This window comes from Enhydra lutris, unplaced genomic scaffold, assembly GCF_002288905.1.
Source record: "Enhydra lutris kenyoni isolate GAN:26980312 unplaced genomic scaffold, ASM228890v2 scaffoldscaffold31, whole genome shotgun sequence".
NCBI classification, from domain to species: domain Eukaryota; kingdom Metazoa; phylum Chordata; class Mammalia; order Carnivora; family Mustelidae; genus Enhydra; species Enhydra lutris.
This window is the reverse complement of record NW_019154115.1, coordinates 18,678,656-18,705,279: the sequence shown is the minus strand read 5'-3', so window position 1 is coordinate 18,705,279 and position 26,624 is coordinate 18,678,656. Positions and strand designations below refer to the sequence as shown.

Below are 26,624 nucleotides of genomic sequence, written 5' to 3'. Positions count from 1 at the left end.
TTCTAGGATGCTCCACAATGTGGACTCCATGGACCGAGTCAGGAAGCAGACCCTTATGGGGAAAATAAAGGGAAGTAGGAGCAAGGAGGGGATTGTGAGAGAGAAAGAGAGAGAGAGAGAGAGAGTGTGTGTGTGTGTGTGTGTGTGTGTGTGTGTGTGTCTGTCTGTCTGTCTGTGTCTGTGTGTTTGCCAAAGGAAAGGTTGTATACATTGTATATGGGCCTAACGAGAGTCCCATGTTCCTTTTCCTCACCCCAACTGCCTGCCTGGTCATTGTTCCTCAATAGAAGGAAGAATTCGTCCCCTTCAAGGGCTAGAGAGGCCAGTGTCTGTGCGCCCACTGCCCCCAGGCCAGGGCTCCTGAAGGCTGGAGGCCAGCCCACTGCTTCTCTTCCTCCCATCTGGGATGCAAATGACTTCCTGCCCTTGAACTTTAGGAGACTTGGCACTTGCAGGAATCATCTCTTTGTGAAGTCCCACCTGCCTGGGGCTTGGGGCTAAGACAGATTGTAAGCCAAACTGCCCTGGTGAGACCCTGTGAATTCTCATCCATCTCCTCCTGCCCAGCCTCATTATACCTGGAAAGGCTCTTCTGGGGCCCTGTTGGGTGTTGAGCAGGAGCTGCTGGAGGTGATTACAGAACAGTCAATTGTTCTCATCCAGCGTGACTCATTCCTGCATGTACCAGACTCCAAGAGGGAACTCATTACTGTTGCCTTTACCCCAGCTTCTGAATGAATGCAACTTCCTGCAATTAGCTAGCTCTGGTCAGGGTCAGGGATGAGGCGATCAGCAGGGCAGACTTGGCTGAGACCCTCCCTAGAATGCCCTGCCATCAATAATAATTAGCAGTGCCTTTATTTGCTAGTTAGTCTATAAATTTATGCAGCGGCCCTTTTCCTTGAAAGATTTTTAGGATGAGCAGTTAATTAGTTAATTAAAAGAGCCCTTTTCTGAGTGTTGGGAGACCTCGATCCTAGGCTCACTAACTTTGGACATGTCCCCTCATTTTGCTGCGCCTCAGTTTCCTCCTCTGTAAGATGGGAGTCACGTCTGTCCTGCCTGCTATCGGATGTGAGTGGCAAACATGGCAATGGATATGAGGCCACATCCCCATCTGGCCCCTCTCGCCAGAGCCTGTCCTGCCAACTGCTGTACAGGGAGGATGCCAGGATAGCTTAGGAAAGCAGAGTCTCTGAGGGCTGGGAATGGCCTCAGACTCAACAGAGATGCGAGGAGCACTACTAGAGTGGTCCGGAACCACCCCAGGGAGTCCAGTGACAAGCCTGCTCCAGCCAGGTGATCCCCACCTCTACAGAGGCCATGAGAATATGGGGCAGGAGCAAGCCCCACCTGGCGATCCAGGTGTGCTGGCCCTCACACTCTTTCTCCTTCTTTCCCAGAGCACTAGACATTTACTCTGCCAAGGACTTGGGGAGGGGCAGCTGGGGGTATGGAAAGGGCTAATCAGACATCCTTCTAGTCTTCAAAGAGCTTGTGCTTAGCGATAATCATATTCACACCAGTAGCAAACACTTAGGAGTCCTTGCTGCATGCCTCATCTCTCTCCCTCACAGGAGCGTGATGGAGGTGTGCTTTCATGTTCCTCAACTTGAAGATGAGCTGAAGTTCAAACAGGATAAGTGACTTTGCCCAGGATCACAAAGCCACTGAACTCTCACAGGTTAGATGATAGACTTTGATTGACAGGTCACCATGGAACCACACAAACCTGAGTTCAGATCCTTGCTCTCCAATCCCCACTCTGCCTACTGGCAGGTCACTCCCCCTGCCTAAGCCCAAGTTTCCTCATTTGTTAAGAGAAGACTTTGTCATGAGACTGAGAAGCTTCATACGGTAAGTTTGCCATTCAGTGCCTGGGACACAGTAAGCACCCAGTAAAATGGTAGTAGTTATTGGTGCACAAGAGGAATAGTGCTTCTTCTAAACCCAGCACCCCTCCCGTCAAGGAGAGTGTCAAGATGAGCTACACCCAGGAGTTCTGTTGGAGCAAGCACAGTCATGAATACTTACAAGTCCAAGCAGGTCCACCCAAGCACCCGTGGGTCACCCTGAATAGTCAGTCTCAGGAGACATTGTGGGGTGAGCACACCTGTCAGTGTTTGGGGAAATGGACATAGGGCTGGAGATAGGAATAAAGTCTAAGCATTGTATATGTTAGCTTGGCAACAACAGTGGAATCACAGGGCATGCTTTGCTAAATTGCATTGGGGCTTCTGGGTAGGGCAAAAGAATCCTGAACTGGAAGGTGGGAAACCAGGTTTCCAGCTCTGGTTCTGCTAACTTTCAGGACTTCCGTTTCTTATCTGTAAGGTGGGAATGATAGTCTCTATCCAACAGGAACAGGGTTATGGGAACCAGTCATTAAAACGGGAGGGCTTCATATTGGCAGTGGCATTGTGCCAGCACCTTGGACAGCAACCCCGAGGCTCTCTTCCAAGTTTGCTCTGGTTCTCTTAGAACCTAGGGTCCTCACCCAGTCAGAACACCAGGGGCAGCAGGGGCGGGGAAGGGCAGAGTGAGGGTCCCATGACTGGGGGCTCAGGCCAGCAGAGTCCTGTGTGTGTTCACGTGAAGGATAATCGAGGACATGAGGAGGGAAAAGCTGAACTGTGGTTGAAGGGACTAGGTGGAGCTGGCCTTCCACTTGGAAGCTGAAATCACATCATCCTTCTCCATGGCTTCTCATTACCCACCAAACAAAACTCAAACCCCATTCCTTTGTAAGCTGCCCTTAAAACTAGTTAGTCCACCCTAACCACCTCCTGCTAAGTCCTGCCACAAACCTGTCCTGTGGCCACACATAACTCACATTTCCCCAAGCACAGTGTCTGCTTTGAGGCCTCTGCCTGTGCCTTTTCTCAGGCTTTTCCCTCCTCCTAGAATGCCCTCCCCATTGTCCTTATCTTAGCTGATGAAAATCATTCTCAGCCTTTCAGGGCTGAAATCAAAGGCTGCCTCTTCCATGAAGCCTTCCCTGAATAGTCCTGTCTTCAGAATTAAGCCTTTCATCTCCTCTGTTCCCACAGCAAGTGGCTATGCTCAGAGTCTGTCTCCCTCCAACGTCGTACCCACTCTCCCAACTGCTTGCCTCCTGGTCCATGTTGGCCATATGAATATCTCACTCAGTATACTCACTTTGAAATCAACGAAATTTAGGGAAAGAGCAATGAATGCCCTGAAAGCAGAAGTTTTCAGAAGTGACCTTCATAGGAAGGAAGTTCGTGGTATTTCTTGAGGGGCCATGGCACCAGGGTTGGCGCTTAAAAATACCCATTGTCTTCTCTGCAGTTCAGATAAACAGGTTTTGGCAGTGGACTAGAACAGCTATTCCCCAGCATCATCTCTGGGGTTTTTTGCGGGGTGAGCAGCAAATAATGTGAGCTTCTACCTTACGCAGTACTATGTAGTGGTTACTCAGAGACTCTGGAGCCAGATTCCTTCCCTTCAAATACCATCTTTGCTGCATACTAGCTGTGTGACCTTGGGCAAGATATTTTACCTCTCTGTGCCTTTGTTTTCTCATATATGAAAGGGGAGTAATAATAAAGTCTGTTGGATTACTGGGCTGCTTAATTAGTATGTATAAGATTGCTAGAATACCTGGCATATTCATATTCTTCTAGCAAGAGTGAGCATATCATCATCATCATCATTATTATTATTATTATTATTATCGGCAGTGCTGCCACTGCTGTTGTTGTTTACCCCACAGGGTCCCCTACCTAAAGAGACTCACTGGTCCTGGCGCAAAGGCCTTCTTTGGGGGTACCAGTTGAAAGGGAAGCAAGAGGAAGAGAGTAGAGTTAGTTGAAACTTCCTTCTGGTTGGGAGCAGCAGAGTTGACGGGGGCTCTTGGGTTCCCAAGGGCAGCCACAGAACAGAAAATAGACTTTCTCATCATGGGAGGGGGCAGGGGAGAAGGCCAGCTTCTCAGCTCCTCCACACGCCTCTGCTGACCAGCTTTCCTTAATTAAGGCCACACCTAGGTGGCCGGGCTGATGAAGCGTCCTCTGCTGCTCTCGGACTAATTGCTGCCACCTCGGCACCTGCAGCAAGTGGCCTGTGAGGTCGCCAGAGCAGCAGAGCCTGGATTTCCGGGAGCTCCTCCCTGCGTAGAACCGTGTGGCTGGGAGATAAGGGGCCCTCTGGCCATGGCTCAGCACAGATACTCCGTTTCAGCTCTGGCTACAATGGGTACGGCGAGCCTGGGAGGCGGGAGAGAGAAGCTCGGTGTCCCCACCCATGGGAATCGGGGCCTATATTTCTCCCCTGGATGACAGAATTTCTATTACCTTAAAGGGCTCATCTATTTATGCTGCAATTTTTTGAAGCCCTGTCTGCTGTTATTGAACCCTGCGTGCTGGCGAGGGGAGCGGGCACTCTATCACCCAAATGAACAAACTCGTTTCCACATTTTTCTCCCTTTCCTCTGTGCTGTCGGTAGGTCAGTCGCAAACCTCAGCTGCTCGGGCCAGGGAAGGCAGGACAAGGGTGAGAGTTATGAAAATCCAGATCAGTGAAGCAGTGATTGAATTTTCCTCCAATGTTTCTGGTGTCCTTTGAGATGTCACTCTCCCCCAGTCCCCACCCCAGAGCTGGACAAAATGCGTAACTGGAAGTTAGGAGGGAGGACAGCTGCGGGGCCAGAAGAGAAACGTGGACTGGGGAAGTACAGCCAGGCGTCATGTATAGAATGTGTGTGTTTCCTGTTCTGATTGTTTTGTTCTTTTTCAAACTGGAGGTCTGCAGGCTAGTAGCCCTACGCTTTTCATGCCCCATCCCTGCCTCCTGCCATTGACTAGCTTTCTAATTATAATAAAAGATTTTCTGGCTGCTGCACTAGAGACGAGGAATTCACCCTCCAGCTGCCCTGCCCGTGTGAGCAGAGGAGCACCGGTAGTGCAAATGAGCAGAAGTGATTGAAAAATACAAACACATACGCACCCCACTCCAGCACTCCTATCCTAGCTCCGTCCTCACCTGCTGGGTGGCCTTGGCCCAGTTACTTATGCTTCTCAAGCCTTGGTTGTTCATATACAAAATGGGGTAAATAACGGTACTGTGTTCTAGGGTTCTTAAGATTGAATTAGGTAAATATATACAATGTTTCAAGCCAAGGCTGGCATGTAGCAAATGCTCAATAAATGATTGTGGAGGTCCCTGACAGAGTTGTATAGGGATGGTGCACAAGAGGTCAAAGGCATGGACTTTGGGGTCAGACCAGCCTGGATTGGAATCCCATGTCTGTTCCTCAGCTGTGTGTACTTGGGTGATGTACTCAGCCCCTCTGAGTACCTCCTTCTCCTGAGTTTGCTGTCCCCAGAGCAGATATCTATGGATTTTTCCCAGGGCAGAGAGGGATGGGGCTGGGGGAACGGTCACCAGAGTGTTAAATCATGTTGGCAATTAATCCACAGAGCAAAGTAAGGAAAATTGGGTTTATGTCACTAAGGCAGAGTCCAGCCTTCCCGCTCTGGGACCCCGTGGTTTGTGGCTTTATTAGGGAAAACTGCTGACTCTTCTGTTCCAAAAACATAACACCGCCATGTCACGCCATCCTCTCGCTGCCATGCTCCTCACGTCTTTAACAGTGCCCTCGTTATTGGGGTCTGGAGCTGGGGCTTTGGTCCAGGCCTGGAGCCTGGAGCTCTCTGCAGGCAGGCAGAAGAGGGTGTGGGAGCTGAGGCGTCCATGCTTAGAGCTGCTGCCGTGTTCTTTTTGTCCAAGTCTCTGGAGTCGATGGGATTTCTGCCTCTGCTGACTCCAGGGTCCACCACCCCACAGATTCAGGAGGGTGGGTCAGAGGAGCTGACCTGAAGGGTCTGGAGGAAGCTGACAAGCGGGGTGTGAAGGCCCACCCTTGGAGCACTGGGGGACTGTGGCAGGCCCCCCCCTCCTCTTTGTTACTTTGTGTAATCCTCACAACCGCCCTGCAGGTGGGGGCTGTCAGGATCCCCAGTTTGCAGATGAGGAAACCAGGGCTCAGAGAGATGCCGTGCCCTTCCCTGGTTGGTAAGTGGCCACCAGGAGCTGAGCCTGTACCTGTCTGAACCCAGAGCCTACGCTTTGAGCCACAAACCTAAACCATCTGGAAAGGAGAGGGTTGTGGGTCTGTGGGAAATAAGCAGCTTGGAGACCCTCTCAGGCCTTTTCCGAGGAAGGGGACAGTCCCGGCAACCTCATTTCCCAGTGGGAGCCTAGTGCCCTCCCTTGCTTTGTCTTTGAGGAAAGGTCGGCTGGGACCCTCAGTCTCCCTCCCTGCTTTGGGGTGGCCCGGCCACCTCACACCTGGGCTTGTTAGGCTCACGGCTCTCCCGTGAGGAAAGCAGGGTGAGAATCGTTAGCTTTGTGGCACAGACGAGGAAACCGAAGTACAGAGCGGTTACAGTCTTGTCCAGGGTATCATGACTTGTGAAGCCATCAAGCTGGGCCTCGAACCCGAGGCTTACGGCTCCAAGGCCCTGCTTGCCTCAGGACGGCTGTGTGGGGAGGGGAGGTCAGTACTGAGGAGAAGGCCAGCCAGGAGGCCCAACTGGGCTCCAACCCTGCCTCTGTCGCCACCTCGTTATTTGATCAAGTCACCTCACCTCTCTGTGCCCTGACTTCATCCTCTATGAAGATAGGTGTTCCCTGTCTTCTGGGGCGGATGTAAAGCTGAAATGAAACACTTCTGGGAAGGACTGGAGGAAGGGCCAAGGTATGTGCACGTGGAGGCTTGACAGGGAGCAGTGGGCCCCAGGCCCGCAGACTGACCCCCTCGCCAAGCTGGCAGGTCTGGAATAAAGGATGAACCCACTCCCCTCCTGCTCCCCCTGCCCTCCAGCTCCAAGACCCCGCCTAGCCATCTCCCCACTTAGTCATTAGCACCAATAATCCCATCTGTGGGAGTAATTATGCACCCCGGGAGGGGAAGGGATTCCTGCCAGAAGATGTGATTGGTCTGGGTAATGAAAGATGTTGCAGAAAAAGACCATGAATAAATTACTTCAAGGTGGGGTTAGCTAATAGGAAACTAACAATGGGGGTAAATGCACACACACACACACACACACACATACACACACAAAACCCTCAAAAATTTTTTTCCAAAAACATTACTAAATAATTGTCCCCTCTCCTCAGAGTTCTGAGGAAGGGTGTGAATTCCTAAGACCGGCACAGGGGAGCTAGGAAGGGGCACCCCAGCCTTCAGGCCCAGGTGGCCCAGATGAGCAGGGCTGGAGGGAATGTGAGGGAGAGAGAGGGAGCAGAGCAGGCAGGGCCTTGTGTGCCAGAGTGGGGTCCTGTGCTTAATTCAGCAGGCAAGAGGGAGCCCCTGAGCAGGGGCACGACAAAACAGTGCTGCACTTGACCTCCATACCCCGTGTGGGGAGAGGGGGACATCATTGTCTGAGAACTCAGCATACAGTACGTGCTCGGTAGTTGCGGGTTCCCATTTCTCCCCGCGGTTCTTAGGTAGAGGCTTCTTGGCTCAGTGGGGAGAGCATGGGCTTTGAGCTGGGGGAACCCAGCTTTGAAGCTCACCAACTGGGTGAGGGGAAACAGGGCAGGCACCACGAACATGGCCCAGTGCAGGAAACTCTCAGTATCTCTCCTTACCTCTGCCGTGGCCAGGGCTCTTGGGAACCATGTGTAATAATCAAAATGCCTAAAACATTACGGCACTTCCTCAGGGCCAGGCCTGTTCTGAAAAGATTACATGGGTCAACTTATTTAATCTTCAGCACTACCCTTGGAGGAAAGATCTACATCCCCATTTTATAGATAGGAAAACTGAGACACAGAGAGGTTAATAAATTGCCCCAAGTTTGTCAGTTATCCCCCATTAAAACTGGAAAGAATAAAATGCCCAAGGTCCCATTGGAACCTCTATGCCCTGCTTTTTCTGTGGGCAAACCCCAAAGGATCCTTGCTGACTCCCCAACCCCTCCTCCAGGATAAATCCTTAACCATGGCCATGGGGGTGCTCCAGCCAAGAGAGCCGAAATTGAAAGTAGCCTCAGACAGAAGCATGATCAGGCATCCGTCAAGTAGTTCAGGGGACGGGTCAGCTTGCTGGGTGGTGGTGTGGCTGGAGGTCCCCACCAGGACCCCCGTCCCCACGGCAGCTCTATAATGAAGTTTTAGAATGTAAGTGAGGTTCGGTGGGGTAGGGTTCAGAGCCAATGACCCAGAATTCTTGATGCATCTTTGGTGCAAAATGGTGGTTTATTGGAGCACAGGGGTAGGATCCTTGGGCAGAAAGAGCTTCTGCCCTAGGGTTGTGAGGGTTGGCTGGTTATACACTACCACAAAGGGGCAGGTTAGGAAAAGGGAGGGTTTGAAAGGACTTTCATATGCTAAAGAGAACCTACAGGATACCTAAGACTTTGCCATTGTCAAGTTAATGGTTGTTTTTCCTTTCAGTAAGGCCTTAATAGTAAGATAGTTGAGAGCTTCCTTGAGGAATGTCACAGTCCCGGTATCACCCACCCTTGTCAATGAGCTTTAGGTTTAGAAGAAATTTAACTTTACTTACATTTCCCTGTGCCTCAGCCTCCCTCAATTTTATGCAGGGGAAGGTGATGTTAGGGCTTCAGGAACGGAGTTATGGGTCTCTGGAAGTTAGGCTATTAATAAGAAATCCTCTTCCTTGTAAATCACTAGGACATTTGTAAACTGAGGGAGACTCGGGTCTTTCCGGATTGTGATCTCTACAAGTTCACTATTTGTTTTTCCTTTAGGGCAGTCAGGAGTGCCTGAGGAATGTCACATATGTCCCATGGTGGGGGAGGGGGGTCAGCCTCTGCTTTGTCCTCAGCTTGTCTTCTGTTCCTTCATCGGTTCTGCCACTACCTAGCCGTCATCTCATGTGTTCTCCTACGGTGTTCTCATGTGCTCTCATGGGGTGAGGTGGCACTGCCGCCATGTCATACACAAGGAAACAGGCTCAGAATGGTTTACACAGCTCTGAGAGTCTTGGCCTTGCCCATGTCCAGCCCGGTGCTGAGCCGGACCCCAGGCAGATGCTGCCAGGACGGGCCACTCCTGTCCCATCTCCCTCTGAGGCCTTGCTCCCCTCTTTTCCCTGGCCTGCAGCCCCAGACAGGCCCTGCCCCAGACTGGAAACCACCCCGTCCCTTCCTCCAGGGAGGCCAGATCTGCTCTAAGGTCCCTTCAAACCTGCCCCACCGAGGCCTTGGGGTCTTAAATGGGGAGCATGTTCCAGGCCCACGTTCTGTGTTGTGAAGCGTTCTATGAGAAGTTGGCTGAGAAACCTCAGGCCGAAAAACCCCTAGGGCACCAGCTTTAGAAGGATGCAGAGAAGCTGTGCTTGGAGGATGCGAGGGGAGTTGGTGTGGGCCGCAGGGGCAGCCTCTTCTCCTCCACTCTGTTTCTGTTCCCCAGGAAAAGCCTCTCAGGTCTCAACTGCTGGGCTTCCTTTGTAGTCAGTTCTAGACTTTTTCTTTAATGACTGACCCCACAATCAGTAAGCCATTGCACTTGCCTGAGTCTGGGTTCTCAGCCTCTCTTAACAAGAAAGGAGTGGTCCAGACTCCTACCTTCCAGAGAGGGGCTTCCTAAAAGAGGCTGGAAGCTTGGGTCACTTACCTGCTCTCAGACCCACCTTTGCCTTTAGGGCAAAGGGTGAAGCCTGGCCCTCGAGTCCTTTCTGGCTGGGCTGGTCTGACTTCCAGGCTCCTGTCCCACCTTGGCTCCTCAGCCACGGCTCTCCAGTAGATCCTAACAGATTGCCTTAAGCTGGACCTCCACTCAGCTGTGCACGGCCCTGCCACAAGGCCCTCTTTCCAACTACCACTTCCCTGGAATGCCCTTGCTGTCTGTTTTCCTGGCCAGAGCCTGCCCCTGTAGTATCTGGGCTCAGCTCTCTTTCCTTCTCCTCCTTGGGCAGACTTCTTGCTTTCTTCCCACTGGGACATAAGCTCTCCATAGGACAGTGGCCCGTCCGCTCTGGTGGCACACTGTAGATGTCTCTGTCTTCCCTATTGCACAGCTGCTGGGGAGGGTCTGCCTGATTCCTCCCTGTGTCCCTGCCCTTCCACTCCCCTCCAACCTTCCTAATTCAGGCCCCTGCCAGTCCTGGCCCAGTCTCTGGCACTGGGTCAGATCAGTAACTAATCATTGACTAAGAGCACGAGTAATTTAGAAGCAGCCCCTAAATCATGCCACGTTTTGCGTGGACCTTGGTCAACACACCCCATCGGCGTCTGTAGGACCCTCTGTCTCCCATAATCTGGTGCCCACTTGCGACATTGTTGCTGTACTGAGACTTGGGGCACATACCACCTAGCCTCAGAGGATCTGGGTTGCGCAATCCGCATGCATGCACCCCTCGTCTGTGCAGTCCCCTCACGTTGACCACGCATGTCCACACCATATATAGCACGCTCAGAGCTACCACCTACAAAATCACCCTTGGGGCTCTGTGGCCAGGCTCAGCCGGGATGTCCGACACACCCATGCTTAGCTGACCCCGGTGGCCCTCACACCGGACTTGCAGGCTGCATGGGCCCCACCCGGAGGCCTTGAGAAGCTACCATCCAGATCAGGACCCCAGGACGATAGGTGTAAATCCTCTCTCTGACCTGCTCTGCACCACCTGTAATGCATGTGTGCATCTAGTAGATGTGGAACCCGCATGTACTGTTCACGTGACATGCATCATGAGTGTGTACTACTTGTGCACACGCGTGCACACGCACACACGAACATGTGCACGCACACACACAGGTCTCACCAGAAAACAGCCAGCGGAACATCTGGAAGTAGGGAGGTGGCCCTCTTGTGCCAGTGTCATCTTGTGCCCCTGTCCCACTCCGTGATCTGCAAACCCTCTCCTCTGTGCTCCTGAGGATCTCCCCTAATGCTTCCCCAGCAGGGAAGAAGCAGGGTTTTCCTGGCACTTTTTGAAACCACTAAGGAAATCGTGAAACCTAGTTTAGAGCGATCGGGGCTGTAGGCCATCGGTGCTTGCCCAGGACCTCTCGAAGATTTGGGTTCAGCCTTGGCAGGGGAGCCTTTTCCTGTCCTCGGAAGGCCTACGGCAGAGACCCTGATCCTCTGTGGCCGGAGTCCTCCCCACCCCCAGTCCCTCAGGGAGCACAGGAGCTGGCCCGGGTGCAGGGGTAGGGCAGGGAGACGGGGGTGAGGCCTAGAGTGAGGAGAGTGAAGCTGCCTTAGGAGGTGAGACTTACAGGGGCTGAGGCCCTCCGTGTGTGCCATGCCGACAGCGCGCCTGGTCACCGGCAGCGGCGTCACCGTTGCCATCACTGTACCCAGTGCCCTTTCCGAGGGCATGTGTTATCTGCTGGACGCCGGCGCCCGCCCCAGGCTCGTGCACGCTCGCATGGCCTGTTATTCCACCATCTTAGCTTTATTCCTTCAAGTTCTAAAGGCCTTCGAGCTTTAGGGGTCTCCCGACATAAGATACAAATGCCCCTTAAGACTGACCACCGGAAGCCCCTGGTAGCCATTTCTGCCTCCACCAGCAAGACATCTAACACCTAACGTGTAGGAAGCCACGTAGCATAGGGTGTGGCATACGGGAGGTGCTCAGGACATTGGGGTCCCCAGCATTGCTGGCCTGTCTGCCATCAAGGTGGCCAGAGGGGAGAGCTTGGTCTGTGGAGTCAGTCAGGCCCTTTCCCCCAGTGACTTCGGGCAGGGTGACCTCTCCAGCCTCGGTTTGGCCTCTCTCTAGGGTGGGTCTTTCTCTAGGATGGTAATTCCTTCCTTGCAGGGCTATGATAAGAACAGAAGGGGACAGAGGGCAGTAGTCACAGGCTGGCACCAAGGGAGCAGCCCCAGGGGAGCAGTATGTCCTAAGTCCTGTGGGTCCCTGCTGTCTGTAGGGGTGCAGGGCCGTGGACAGTGGTGAGGACCAGAGTCCTGCCCATACCTGCTCCCCTCTGCAGGGGATACCCACAGTGCATGCAAGAGTGCCACAGGGACCTTAGACCTGGGGGTCGCCCAGCAAGATGCAAAGACCTCTGTAAGCCCTCACTAGCCTGTGATGCCTTCTCTGAGCTCAGAGAGGACTCTCGGACTTACAGATGGGATGAGGGCAGCAGTGCGGAGCAGAAGGAAAACTTTGTTTTACCAAGACGGCAGCTGAGTCTCCAGGAGGACGCCCTGTCTTACAGCCAGTAAGTGGCCTGGCTTTTACTTGAACCCAGATGTCCTCCCTTGACCACACTCACTGCCTCTCAGGTCTCCCTGAAATACCTTGGTATCTGTTTTGGAACTGTTAGAAGGTGTCTGGGTTCCTCCAGAGAAGACTCCCTGAGTGGTCAGAGTTAGATAGCCTATTTGTGCAGATTAGAAAAAGGCATCCCTTTCTCAAGACATTCTATGGACATCTGCCAGAAAATTGATGTCACGTATACCCAAACTGCAATGACGGTCATGTGAATGGCCCCTGTAGAGTTGTGCAGTGCTTCGCCTGCCCAACTGTACAGAGCAGCCTCAGGTCGCTGACAGCCAGTTCCTTTAGGATGGACAGAAGGAGATGGCTTCCAGGCCTAATCTTCAGCCCTCTTCTACCCATTCCCCCTTGGGAGCCAGACAGAATGACCCTGGGCATTCCCCCCTCAGCTTGGGGAGGCGGGGATGGGAATGGATATGATGAGTGGCCTCTAGCCTTCTCTCCCTCTCATCTCTCTGACCCTCTGCTCTTCATGCCTTATGCAGAGTTTCTTTTCCCCAACATGCATCTGCTGTCAGTTGCTGCTTTATCAGTGGCACGCTAATTAGGTCCAGTGAGGTTTGCTGTGCTTTGGAGAGGCCTCTGCAGTTGGCGTTTGGTCCAAGCTATTCTCTCTCTGCCTTGTGGACCATGTGTCATTCTTCCTCCCCGGAAAATCATAAATGAGGATCCCTCTCTGGGACTCGCACTGCCTGAGCCTGGGAGCTGGAGTGGGGATCACTGAGACACTGAGAAGGGTGGGCAGGGGGAGAGCTAGCAGCCCAGGGCTGGCACTCTGCTTGGCAAGGAGCGGAGCCCTGTCTGGAGGGGGCTTTGTAAAGAATAGACAGCATGTGCGCGGCTGGTAGGGACATGAGGTTGGACACCCAAGATCAGCCTGCGTTGGTGGCCCTGAACCTCTGGGGTTAGTAGAGGAGAGAGAGGAACAGGAGCAGCCAGTAAAGGTCTGTGAACTGAATGGATGGGATGCGTGAGGCCTCGTCACCATGAGCCAGTGCTCACTTACACCCACATGTAAGCCTCACTTACAACATATTCTGACCCGAGGTGCAGGGCCCTCTCTTACCTAAGCCATCCATACTGCTACAACAAGAAGACAGGTGGGGCAGGGTGGCTTCCCTGGCTGGCTATTCCAGAGTCCTCTCTGTCTAGCTCCCATAGGCTGGCAGGAGATGCCCGCCATCCCAGCCTGGACCTAGAGAATCCAGTTCCACTCTGTTCACCCTGCCTCCTGCCCACGTATTTAAGGGGGACCCAGGAAGGAACTTGCAACATTGCCTCCCTCTTTTGTGAGAGGGAGGGTCCACCGCCTCCCATCTCCCTCCTCCTCCCACTCCAAAAACGACTCATTAACCTCTGGCCCCTTGCAAGGAAAATGGATGGTCCACACAAGAAGCCCAGCTGCTGATTAATTTTCCCAAACAAGGCCAAATTACAAAGCAGCATATTTCAGGGAGAAAATTCAATAAATAGCATTTGAAACAAATTTAATAGAACATATAGCTCATTACCCACTGGGGTCTGGGCCTCTGCTGCCACACTGTGCAGTAAGGCAGGTGGACCGGGTGGGGGGAGATTCGCATCTCTTTAGCAGGACCAGCTCCAGGGGTTCCATTCTGGCAGTAGCTCTTTCAAATCAAGTTCAAGATGTTAATAGCCAATGCTGCATCTATAATTAACGGGTCTTTGGATGGGAAGAGGCGCTCACATCTGTCCTCCATTCACAGAGCGGAGACGCTGAGCAGGACTGGTAGGCTTTCCCCTAGCAGAAGCTGGAACCTGGGGCACCCCTCCCTGAGTGAGGGCTCCTCTCTTCCAGGGGCTGCAGGGTGCGAGCTGTGTGGAGGTGAGATGAGGATAGAGAGGGATGTAAGGATACTCAGGCATCAACTTCCGGGTGCTGAGAAAGGCTCAAAGCATCTGGGCTTCAGCAGGCAGCCCTTCCTTAAGGTCAGGGCCATGTCTCGTGGACGTTGTATGCTTTGGTGGTGAGTGTGCTGTCCGTCCGTACGAACAGGGACAGCGTAGGCTCTCTGAGAGTTTGAGTCCAGCTAGGCTGTTAAGACCCTGTGCTTGAAATGAGAGCCAGGAGATTCAGGTTCCAAGCTTCTCCCTGCCTGGCATTGGCCGTATGGCCTTGGGCAAGTCACTTGCCCTCTCTTGGCCTCAGTTTCCTTACCTGTAAAACAAGGCACCTGGAGCAAGTGATTCTCAAAGTCCTTCCAGCTCTGGTACAATGGGCTGTTCCCCGCCCCCACCCATGTTACCGATGGTATGTGGCCAGGCCCAGGCCATGCATTAGCAGAGGAGGTGGTCACCTAGCTGGTGTGATTGGTAGAGCCCCAGGAGGACTCCCCAACCCTGGGCCTCCATTTCTATTGTTCCTCCCTTCTTCGGGCCAAAACCCCTCCTGCAGGCGAGAAAATGTTCAGAGTCCAAGCTGGAGGGCCCTTAGAGACAACCCAGCCAGTGGTTCCCAGCTAGTCCCTTGCAAAAGGCTGTAGCAGGTGGGCAAGAGAGGTTTTGAACATTTCCCAGAGCCTGCAGGCAGCCTTCCATCACCTGGGATGAAGCAAACTCAAACACCAAGGTTTTTCTTTTGCTTTTAATTAGAATTAAATTAACTCTCTGTGACATTTCAGGTGAGCGCACGTTCATCAGAAGCTCTGATTGGTTGTGGGTGACATCACTGGGATTTCTAGGTCATGGTTGGTGGACAAGATGCTGCCCCCAGAGTCACACGGCATGTGGTCACTGCCAAATTGCACCTGTTCAATATGTGACTGGCCGTAGATCCCAGCACAGAGAATCAGCAGCGTCTTTCAGACTGAGAGGGCTTTGTAGAGGGTAGATGCTCACAGGGGTCCTTGGTGGTAAAAAGTTGGGGAGACAAATTGATTTTAATAACATATAATCGAATAGGAAACCAAGGTCTGTGTATTGTGCGGCGCGAACCCAAGTCCATCAGAAGGGAACCCTGTCTTCACAGCAGTGAGTGATGTGCTGGATGGGGATCTTGGGGAACAGCCTTGGTACAGGGCCTGAGGTGCTCCTTGCTGAAGGAGTTAGGGTGCCAGTGCTAAGCTATGCGAGGCACGGCGGGGGCGGGGGAGTGCCAGATGCAAACTCCCCAATTTCACCTCTGATGTGAGCTCACAAGCCAGGCTCTTATTCTGTCCTTTTCCCAGGATTGTGAAAAGATCAATAGATGTGAATTCAGGGCTGGTTGGGCCAGGGTTGGGGCAGGGAGCAGACAGGACGTGGTCCCGAAGCCCTTCCCCAAAGGAGGACTGGCCTGCGGATCTCAGCTCATGGCCCTCTGGCTTACAGTCTTCTTTTCACAAAGGCCCTGGGCTTGATCATCTCTGCCATCCTGTTCAGCTCAGAGGGTCTTGTCTCCTTGAGCAGATGCCCTGGAGGCCGGCAGGTTAATTTTCCAGTTGGGCTTCTCCTGCTCAGCCTGGCCAGGCAGGGTTTGGGCAGAGAGTGGCAGGATCTGGCCTGGCTTTCCCTTTTCACAAGAGGCCCCCAGAGAGGCCCAGAGTCAGTGTGGTAGGCTCAGTCCTTAGACCAGACAATATTTCGCTTCCTGTGTGTGACAGGAGCCGTGGATCCTGGGCCGGCTAGGGCCCCTCAGCCATGTGTGCTACACTATAGAATACCAATGCTCTGTGCCTGTACTGAGCTAACTCAGACAGGTAAGATCCCTGTTCTCATGAAACTTCTAGTCTAACTGGGGGAGGAAACAGCGAATCTGTGGACAGCTCAGACACACCTGGACGCAGGCAAGCGTGTGCTTGTGTGGATACTGCCTGGGACCTGCCCCAGGGCAGAGAGTGTCAGAATCCTGGGTGCCCCTGGAACCCACTACCAGGGCTGGCTCAGGGCTGGCCCCATGCAGCAAACATTCGTTGAATTGCCTGGCAGGAGAGAGAAAGCATATGGAAAGTGCCCAGGGCTTCTGGTTGTCCACAGAAGCTAGCGTGTACACACAAACGTCTCATTTCGATTCAACAACATTTATTGAGGGCCCATTACGTACCAGCAGGGTCTCAAGCCCCGAGAATCTCGACATGAATAAAACCAGATCCCTGTCTCCCTGAGCTCCCAGCCCAGGGCAGAGGCAGGCACATGAGCCAATCAGGACCCCCAGTGTGCTCAGATGGGCGTGACTGTGTATGCTCTCGTTCCCACGAGGGCAGGACTGGGAAGGGAATACAGCCGGGGCCGGGGGAGTGGGGAAGACGAGGAAGGAGTCACAAATTTCTACTCAGATCCACCCAGGCAGGTAAACAGATACCCCCAGACCCACACACATATGCACACACGTATGCCTGCACATGCACACACATACACTCTCTTAGGTGTATACACTGACTACCTAAGCATGTGTAGACACAAATACTAACTGTGTAGACTCAGATGCCTCACAAGCCATCATGATTAAAGCCTGCTAGGGGTTCCCCAATCTGGGGAGGTGTGCGGGTGAGAGGATGGCTTGTGTGTTGGGAGCGGGTACTTAGGGCACCTTGGGAATCACTCCAGCTGGGCCAGGGGATTCCTGGAGGTGGGCAGAGCTGGTAGTCTAAATCTGATAAGTGAGGCTGGCTATTGGCTTGCTGTGATTGTCAGTCACCTGAGACAGCCAATCAGCTACAGACTAGGCCTGACACTCAGCTCAGTGGCCAGAAGTAGGGAATTGGATGAGGAGTTTACCTGTCAGTACTGGTGCTTCTTGAGGAGCTCGAACCAGGTAGGAGTCAGGACAGCAGGGTGGAAGAAGGGGAGTGCTAGGAGTTAGCTGTGGCACACTCACAACCCTTCCCCTTAGAAACTGCTCAATTCCCTATTTGCACTTTTTGCTATTGGGAGCTATGAAATGGAAAGTGTTTGGAGGAGCTCCTGGCACACAGTAGCCTCTCAGTGAGCAGTCATTCTGTCCCCCAAGACCGTGCCCCTGGTGTGTGCCTGTTTCAGCTGTGAGGAGGGGAACCTGGGCATCAGCCTGTAGGAGGTAGCAGAAGGTGAACCTGGGGGCACAAAGCTAGGATTCCTGCCCCCAGTGAGCACCAGCCCTCCTCCACTCCCCAGGGCCCAGCGTTGTTCATCGAGTGAGAGATGGCTCCCTCCTTCAGAGCTGCCTTCTGCCAAAACCTTGCAGGGTTTTGTGCATTCCTTCCATAAGCGATATTTCTTTGCAGTAATAATAGCTTTTGCTGCACTTTCTGCCTGCCAGGCACGGTTCTCTCCACTTCAGATAAAACTCAACAATCATACAAGGTAGGGATGTTACTTTTCGCATTTTACGGATGCAGGAGCTGAATCCCAGAGTGGTTTAGTAAAGTGTGCAAGGTCATGCAGTGAGTAGGGGGCAGATGCAGGATGACCCCAGAGTCCATTCTCTAACCATGGGGCTCTGCCACCTTTCCAGAAGGAAGATCCGATTCTTTCTCCTCCTTCCCTGCCTTCCCCTTTCTCCTTACGAATGCCCCCAGGGGGCTCTGGATAAGTCACTGAGTCTCAGCTTCCTTCTCTGGGAAGGAGAAAGTCCTCTCAGCCTGGTGACCTCAAGCAGTCGGTATCCCTGCATGGGTTTCACTGGGAGGAAATGGTGCCCCGGTGTGGCATTTGGGGGGTGGGGGCAGATACTCCAGGCTGGGCACTCTGCATCTTGTCCCTTGAAGTAGGGCCAGGACGGAGAGTCCTCTCTGAACCCCATCAGCAGACCTGCAGCTGGGCTTACAGGCCCCTGGAGTCCCCCTGGGAGGAATGGGGCTAGAGCCACTAATAAGGAGACCAGGAGAGAAACCCCTCTCCCTGGAAGGAAATTGATGCAGAGAAATTCATAAGCTGGGCATGCAATTTGCATGTAGGCCAAGGCCTTCAGAGCTTAAATACATTCCTAGGGGCTATTTATAGTCTGGGAAAAATTAGAGTTTTCTGGGTAATGGGAGTGCTACAGACTAGCTGGTCAGGGCTTTCCAGGGACTGGCAGATAATAGAGTGGAAACCATGGAGCCTTCTGGGGAAGGACTCCAACTTCTAGTGACCACACAGAGCAGACAGCCCCAAAGTGGGCTCCTGAGGTCGGGAAGGCATGTCCTGGGGGGCTCAGGGAAGAATGCCCGAATCCCATTACCTGGCATTCTAGGCTCCCAACTCCCCTTTAAATATCCCCCTCACCTTTACCTACACAAACTCCTCCCCCAGCCACCCTTAGAACATTCTCCGCTCTCACACTCCTCTGCACTCTTGTCACACTCTTCCGACCTGGACTGCCTTTACCTTACTCTTCTCTGGTAAACTGAAGGCTCCTACCCCTCAAGGCCCCTGACGTCCCCATTCCTGGTCCCCACTGCCCTGTCCCTTGCCCCCACTCTGAACCTTTCACTGGAACCAGTCGCCTACCCATAGAGGTCTGGTGTAGTGGACACCGTAGTGTGCCCATCACATTCACGCTTTGGGCCTGAGGCACCCCTCCTTTCCCAGCTTCAGGAAACAGGGGTTCCTAGCTGCGTCCCCCTCCAGAAGCTGCCCTCAGTCAGAGGGGCTGATTCATACAAAACCATGCCTCCTTCCCAGGGTAGGAGATAACCAGTTCTTGGGTGGGTGTGGGTGGGGGGGTAGAAAGGTTCCCTCTCTCCTTTTCCACTGGTTGGATGATTCTGAGGGCCATCCCAGCTTCAGAGTTTCCTGGCGGATCTGCAGAAGCCACTGTTGTAACCACACCTCTGTGCAGGTTCCCCTTCAGCCCCTGTCCCATCCTGCCTCCCTTGCCCCTCATAGGGGTCATTCTCAAGAGCTTACTAATCTCCACCTTGGAGAATGCTTTCTGGGCAAGCCAGTTTCTGACAGCTGGTGACAGAATGGCTAAGCCACCAGCCCGGGTGCCAGCAGAGAGAACCGTTCTTAGTGCCCTGACCTGGGCCGAGTTACCTAAGTTCTCCATGGGATTGCTTTATCCACAAAATGGGAATAATGCTGAGGCACTAATCTCCGGTGAGTCTTGTGAGCATTAAACGTGATGATGTACACATGCGCCTGATACTAAGAAAGCACTCAGTAGACGCTATGACTGTCTTCATTTAACTTCTCTGAGGTTCAGGTATGTGGGGATAAAGTCTTACTTTCTGTGTCATGGGGTTGTCGGTGAGAGTCAAATAATATTGAGAGGCAAAGGGTTACATTCTGTGCTGCCGGGACCTGACACAGACTCGCAAGTTCCGTGGGGGCTTTGCCCACCTTGAGCTTTAGCCAGGAAGCCTGACCCCTCCCCTGACTGGGGACAATCACTATATTAGTTTCTTATTACCACTGTGACAAACTACCATGAGTTCAGTGGCTTCGGGCAACACAGATTTCATATCCTACAGTTCTGCAGGTCAGATATGGGTCTTATCAGACTAAAGTCGAGGTCTGCAAGCTGTGGTCCTTTCTGGAGGTTCCAGGGGAGAATCCACTTCCTGCTCATTCCGGAAGTTGGCAGAATTCAGTTCCAGGGTTGTAAGACCGAGGTCTGAACGTTCTTGCTGACTCTAAAATGAGGGTTGATACTGCCTTTCACAGCCAAGGGGCTGTGTTCCACTTCCGCCATCTTCAGGGTCAGCACAGGCTGGTGGAGGACTTCCTTTGGTGTATCTCTCTCACTGGCTTTAGTCATCTTCCACTTTCAAGGACTCATGTGATTAGACTGGGTCCACCTGCGTAATCTAGAATATTCTCCCCATCTCAAGTCCTTAATCACGCAAAGGCAGAGTCCCCTTTGCCATGCAAGGTACCATATTCGCAGGTTCCAGGGATTAGGACATCGATATTTTTTGTGGGAGCTGGAGGGGATGGCATTATTCTGCTCCCATAGCCCCCCAGCGTGGGACACCGTCTGATCCAAAATTCACCTCCTCCTCTTTTAGGGAGAGATCTGTGCAGTTCCGTGTGCTGCAGGGACCTATGGCCCCAACTGCTCATCTGTCTGTAGCTGTGACAACGGTGGCAACTGCTCCCCTGTGGACGGCTCCTGCTCCTGCAAGGAAGGTGATGTGCCTTCTTGCCCAATCCCATCCCCCACAGATGTGCGCACCATCCAGGTGGGCTGCCAGCTAAGGAGTCTGGGCTGCTCCTGCCTTATCCCCCCACACGCAGGTTCAGGGAGCTTAGAGATCAGGTCCCAGCCAGGGAAACCCAGGCCAGGGAGTTCAGTAATGGAGGGGATTAGTTATAATGGTGTTGGAATAGCTGGGGGAGCACAGGAGGGAAAGTGAGCTAACCAGAGATTAGAAGTGGGGGGAAGGAGCAGCCACTATTCCTGAGTGGAGACCATGGAGCCTTCTGGGGAAGGACTCCACCTTCTAGTGACCACACAGAGCAGATAGCTCTGTGGGTGGGAGGGACAGGTGGAGGAAGTGGAGTTCTGGAGTTTGGGAGTGAGGGCCACCTGATGGCAGCTGGGGCATGGATAGAGGGGCTTTTTGACAGCGGCAGAGCAGAGGGGAGACCCAGCCACCACCACCATCAGAGAGGCCCTGCCCAAGGCCGACAAAGAGAAGGAGGGGCTTCGTGTCTCTCCTGCTCCCCAACTCCAGTCTGTGGGCCAGGTCTCCCTTGGTGAATGCAGCCCACCTGGCATCCGGCTGATGGGGAAGCCAGGGATACACACCTGCAAGGAGCAGCCCCCGTGACACAGATCAGAGGCGGGGACAGGGAGAAATGGATCTAAGACCAAACAGGCTGATGAGCACCCTGAGAGCAAAGGGCCCTAAAAGAAGCCTCCTGATTCCACCCTGGGCAGAGCTAGACCTCCCCGTCTCAGGGGTGCCCCGCCCCAGGTGGGATGGCGCACCTGCAGGGCGAGCTGTGAGATCCCGCGGGCTGACCCTAGGTCTGCTAATAACCCTGCTGAGAGCAGACTCCACGTGGAATGTGTGTTCTGACCTGGTGAGCAGAGAAACGGCCATTTCGGGGGCAAGGTACAGAGCTGGGGGAGTAGGCAGAAAGCCGTGCGGGGCCCCGACGGAGAGCTGACGGACCCTTTCCCTCCCCTCAGGGTGGCAAGGCCTGGACTGCACCCTACCATGTCCCAGCGGGATGTGGGGCATGAACTGTAACGAGAGCTGCGCCTGTGCCAACGGGGCAGCCTGCAGCCCCACAGATGGCTCCTGCTCCTGCACCGCCGGCTGGCTCGGAGACGCCTGCGAACTGCCCTGCCCGGTGAGTGCCTGCGTCCTGGCTTGCCCTTTCCCTGCAGCTGTCGGTTGTCTGGCCGCAGAGGTGTACAGGGAGGAGCCTTGGCCCAGGGGGTGGGACCCTTGGATTCCGGTCTTTCATGTGTAGAATGCCAATTGTCTGGAAGGCTTAGTGCCCTGGCCTCACTTCCCCCTTGCAGTGCTTGGTCAACGTCATTAACTGACCCGGGCACCCTGACTGGAGCCCAGGGGCAACCTCAGAATCCTTCCCAGCGCAGTGCCACAGGACAGCCCTTACCAGTCACGCAGAGTGGCCGCTCCTCGCTCATTTTATGGCCGGGGTATGAGAGGACAAAACCAAGCTCTATTCAGTGATAACCACACAGGCTTGCTCACCGATCTTAATCTAAGAGACAAATAAATTCAACCAAGCAATATGTGATATTGTTGAATGAGGCCTGTAGTCCTGGGTTCCAATGCTGACTTCGCCACATCCTAACTCTGTGACCTTGAATGTGTTCCTTCACCTCTCTGACCCTATTTCTCGTCTTTCAGTGGTGACTGTAATGGAACCATGCCATAGATCTGCTGTGAAGTTTAAGACAAATGAGTGGTAACAGGCTCTCGATACCTGAGGAGCACACGACAAATGTTGGTTGCTACCGTCTTCCCTAGAAACAAAGAGCAAATCAGTCATTCTTAACATGTGATCAGTGCATTACAGTTTGCAAAATGCATTCACATTTACAGTTTTAGTTAACAATCACCATCTATAGCCGAGCTTGACCATCGACAAGTGGGGCATGACCATCACCCTCTCCTTCCAAACCCCGTACTTCTCAACACAGCCTGAGAATTATTTGGAGTGGCCTCGTGGCCACGGGGCTCATCAGTGATAAAAAGTGCTCCCGCTCCACTCTGGCCAGTCTCTCTGTGTCCCCGTGGGGCAGCGGCTCACTTTTGTTATCAAAATCCAACAGAAGTCAGTGAAGCTCTGGGAGTCAAGGACTGATCACTTTTCTGGCCCCTTCCCTCCACAGGACGGCACATTTGGGTTGAACTGCAGCGAGCGCTGTGACTGCAGCCACGCGGATGGCTGCGATCCTGTCACAGGCCACTGCTGCTGCCTGGCCGGATGGACAGGTAACCGCCGCCCCCGCCGCGCCCCCACCCAGGGCCTGGGAAACCAGGTTCTTGGTGTTCTACTTCTTCTGACTGTTCTTTCTTTTTCTCTTTCACTTCTTCTTCTTGCTCCTTATGCATGCATGTTGCCCTTCTCTCCTCTGGGCCTCAGTGCTCCGTTCCCTGCAGTTCAAGCAAACCAATCACTGAACACCTATTACGTGCAGGCTTTGTTCTAAAGGCCAGGAACATACCGGTAAGAAATCAGACACAGGCTAACACATGGTGACTGCAGGTGCCTAATCTGTGTTCACAGAGGATATGGCAGAGAGGCGGACAGAGACCTTCTGCTTAGCCCAGCCTCACACTCCTGGTCCCTTGTATGTGTCTGTCAGCCTGTCTCCCAAACACATGGCAAATCCATCCCACTGCCACCATCCTGGTCCTCTAAGCACCATCTCTCAGCTGGCCTGGCCTTGGCCTTTTCCTTGGTCTCTGGGCCTCCCCTCTTGCTCAGCTGCATCCATTTTGCATATGGTGGCCAGTGAACTTCTCAAACCCCAGCTCCGTTCACATCAGTTCCTGCTCAGGGCGCCTCTTATAGAAAATCCAAAGTCTGTACAGTGGCCCAGGGTCCCTAGGACCTGGCCCCCCCCACCCAACCCCGCCACCTCCCTTTTGCCCCCTCCTGTCACTCACTACATAGCAGCCACTTGGGGTGACCACCTTCCTGACCCCAGGCCTTTGCATGTGCCTCTTCTCTGAATGCGTGCCCTTTTTTTTTTTTCTGCACTTGATGATGCCCTGTCCCCATTACAGCCTGGCCAAGACTACATAAGAGACCCTCTTCCTAATGCTTGTAATATCCTACACTTTTCTTTTTTTGCCATACTTACATCAGCTGTCACTGAACAGTCATTTAAGTATTTATTTAACATCTGCCTCCCCAGCTAGACCAGCAGCTCTCCGGAGGCAGGGCCTTGCTCACCCCAGTGTCTACTGCCTGCCACCCACTGAGAGACAGATGACATGGTGGTTAAGAACACCGAGTTGGAGCCAGACTGCCTGGTTTTGTGACCTTGGGCAAGCCCTTTAGCCTCTCACGGCCTGAATTCCCCATCCATAAACGGCAGATAATTACAGTCCTCGCAATTACAGGGTCATTTTGAAGTTTAAATGAGTTAATACATGGAAGTCCTAACAGGGCATGGCGCTGTGCTCAATAATTGCAGCCCGTGAATATAGGAAGTGATTAATAAATGCCGTGCCATGTGAATGCACACAGTCCCAGAGTGGTGGGCAGAGAGAGAGAGAGACACAGGCATTCCTGGCAGCGTGGGTCTTCAGATCAGCGTTGGCACCAGGTTGCCGAGCAGCCTCTGTGTCCCACCACTAGAAAGTGGGAGCAGCGGAAGGCCAGGGCCATTGCTTCCTTGGAAGCATCTCTGCCCTGGCTCGTGGCCTGCCCTGTGGTACAGAGTAAGGCCTCGCCTTAGTCACTGGCCCCCCAGACTCCTAGCTGGAGCCAAGTGGAAATCCACTTTAAGTTTTCATGGCCTTAATTTCAAGGGAACTGATAAGATTTTAATGATGGCTGGTGCTTAAAAATTCTGTCTTTGATGGACAACTTTTCAGCAAGGCCTCTGCTGTTCTCATATAAAGCTGATTTTCCCAATATGGTCCTGAAGTCATTTCAAAGGAGGGAATGATGTCCTGGGGTTTGTCATTTAAAAGGAGATCAGGGAAGGAAAAGAAGGGAACGCGGGGTGGACCCTGGACTGCTACTCTGTGAACCCTCCCCGCCCGTTCCTGCCCCAAGAAGTCTGTCCCTGTCTTCCCAGCTCCTGGCACAGTGCTCATGCCTGGGCTCAACACCGGTTTTGCTCTGCCCTAAATATGCACAGGCCTTCTCCCCTTGCCACACAAGCCACAGGCGTTGACAGGTGCCCTCATGTCTCATTCACTTTGCCCTGTACATGGCAGGTGTTCAGTAAATGTCTATTGAAGTAAATTGAAAGCAGCTGGGCTGTAACCATATATGGGTTTTTCCCCTTGAAGCGAAGGAACCTCCAAGGTGATCTACTCTAACCTTCTCGACTATAGATGAGGAAAGGGAGTTGTTCAAGATCTCAGGGCATTAGTGCCGATAGGATGGGGACACGGGATTGCATCGTAAGAAGGAGCCATCTATTCATTCAATTAGCATTTATTGACTTAAGCTATCACCAGGTCCTTAGTTGGCAACTACCACGTATCCAGCACTGCGCCAGACTCAGCAGTAAATAGCAAAATTCAATAAAAGCGATAGTCTCTAGACATCTATTATGTGCCAGACACCGTGCTGGCCATCAGAGAAGTAAAGATAACCCAGTTGGTGTCCTGTCCACCAAATAATGGTGGACCTGCACCCAATAAGGAGGGTCGGAAGTGTCAATAAGCCATGTTCCTTGCCTTCAAGTTGCTAGCAGGGGAGATAAGATTTACGTTTGAAACATTCAAATAATAGGCAGGGACAAAACTGTAAGCCACTGACTATCCAAGAGATGCTTGAATCCCTGGGCAGACATCTGGGATGGCTTCCTGGAGAAGGAAGACCCTTAGCAGCCCCTGAAGGATGGAGGCTGCTGAGTTGCTGACCTTGTGGCATGAACTTGAGGTCATGATACATGGATTCTTAGCCTAGCTTTACAACCATCAATATGGATGTGTAGCGAGTCCTGAGAAATAAAGCAGGGAGATTCCCTAGGGTAAGACCCGGAAGGATCTCTGAGGGGGATTATTATCTCTATTTAACTACTGGGAAAACAGGGTTTAGATAAGGCAACTGGTGAAGCTATTTTTTTTTTTTTTTAAGATTTTATTTATTTATTTGACAGAGATCACAAGCAGGCAGAGAGAGAGGAGGAAGCAGGCTCCCTGCTGAGCAGAGAGCCCGATGCGGGGCTCAATCCCAGGACCTTGAGATCATGACCAGAGCCAAAGGCAAAGGCTTTAACCCACTGAGCCACTGAGCCATCCTGGCACTCCTAGTGAAGCTATTTCTTTTCAGAAGCCATGCTTGGAAGACCCTCCCACAGGCCAAGGGGCGGCCCCTTTGGCCACTCCAGTAGAACCCGGGCTCTCCATGCAGGGGAAAACCCTGGACCCTTCTCCCCACGCAAGTCCCAGTGTCCTTAAGTTCCAGGGAGTTCTTAGGACATATGAAAACCTCCAACAGCCACCCCCCTTGCTGCCACCTGCCATCAGCATAATCTCCTTACAGCCATGGTTCTCAGTTCCCAAGGAAAAGGACCCCTTTGTGATGTGAAAAAACTTTTCATACACATGAGAGTAGCTGTACTTTTAAATATCCATTGATGGGGAGAACACTCGATAGCAAGGAGCTGCCACACACATGAGGGTCCCACACATGAGAGTAGCTGTACTTTTAAATATCTGTTGATGGGGAGAACACGCCATAGCAAGGAGCTGCCATGGAGTCAAGGGGGCTTTTGTGTGCGTTGGGTTTCATGAATCACGGTGGTGCCTGCAGATGGGTTTAGGAAAGAGCAGCATGCCCCAGGTGCCTTGGCCAGCCTGTAGCGAGAGCCTGGGGCCCAGATGGGGTCCGAGGTCCCTGTCAGGTGGCAGAGCTCTGCCCTAGTCCAGGGTGCCTCCCGGGAAGAGCAGAGTCACCTGGCCTGCGGTCTGATCCTGGCTTTCCTACAGAAGAATTCCTTGGTCACAGCTTCTGTGTTCCCAGAGAAGGGGAGACTTGAAGCTGTATCCAAAGCTTTGAGCAGGCTCATGGTTCTGGCTTCCCCAGGCTCCCCTTCGGTCAGTCAGCGGGGTTTGTCCCGGGTTAGCCCCTGGAGCACCCGAAACTGTCCTGCGCGAGACCTCCGTTAAGGGGTGAAGTGTGCCGGCCAGGTTCCCTCCCTCCACAAAGAGGCCTCATCTCTCAGAGAGTGGCACCAAAAAGCCCTCCCCGTGCTGCCAAATTGAGATGTTACAGGGAGGGAATGTGGGCGCTCGACTAGATGAGCGCTGCAGGGATGAGTAAAAGCCCGTAGCCCCCCCCCCCCCCCCCCCCCCCCCCCCCCCCCCCCCCCCCC

General features: G+C 53.1%; 1 protein-coding gene across 1 annotated transcript in view; it reads left to right on the top strand.

Moving 5' to 3' along the window:
- Window positions 1-26,624, top strand: part of LOC111153293 (multiple EGF like domains 11) — a 223,973-nt gene that overhangs the window by 171,801 nt on the left and 25,548 nt on the right. The window contains exons 10-12 of the mRNA XM_022512229.1: window positions 20,140-20,260; window positions 21,270-21,433; window positions 22,449-22,551. Coding sequence (XP_022367937.1) covers window positions 20,140-20,260; window positions 21,270-21,433; window positions 22,449-22,551 — 388 coding nt within the window. The remainder of the gene's footprint in view (window positions 1-20,139; window positions 20,261-21,269; window positions 21,434-22,448; window positions 22,552-26,624) is intronic.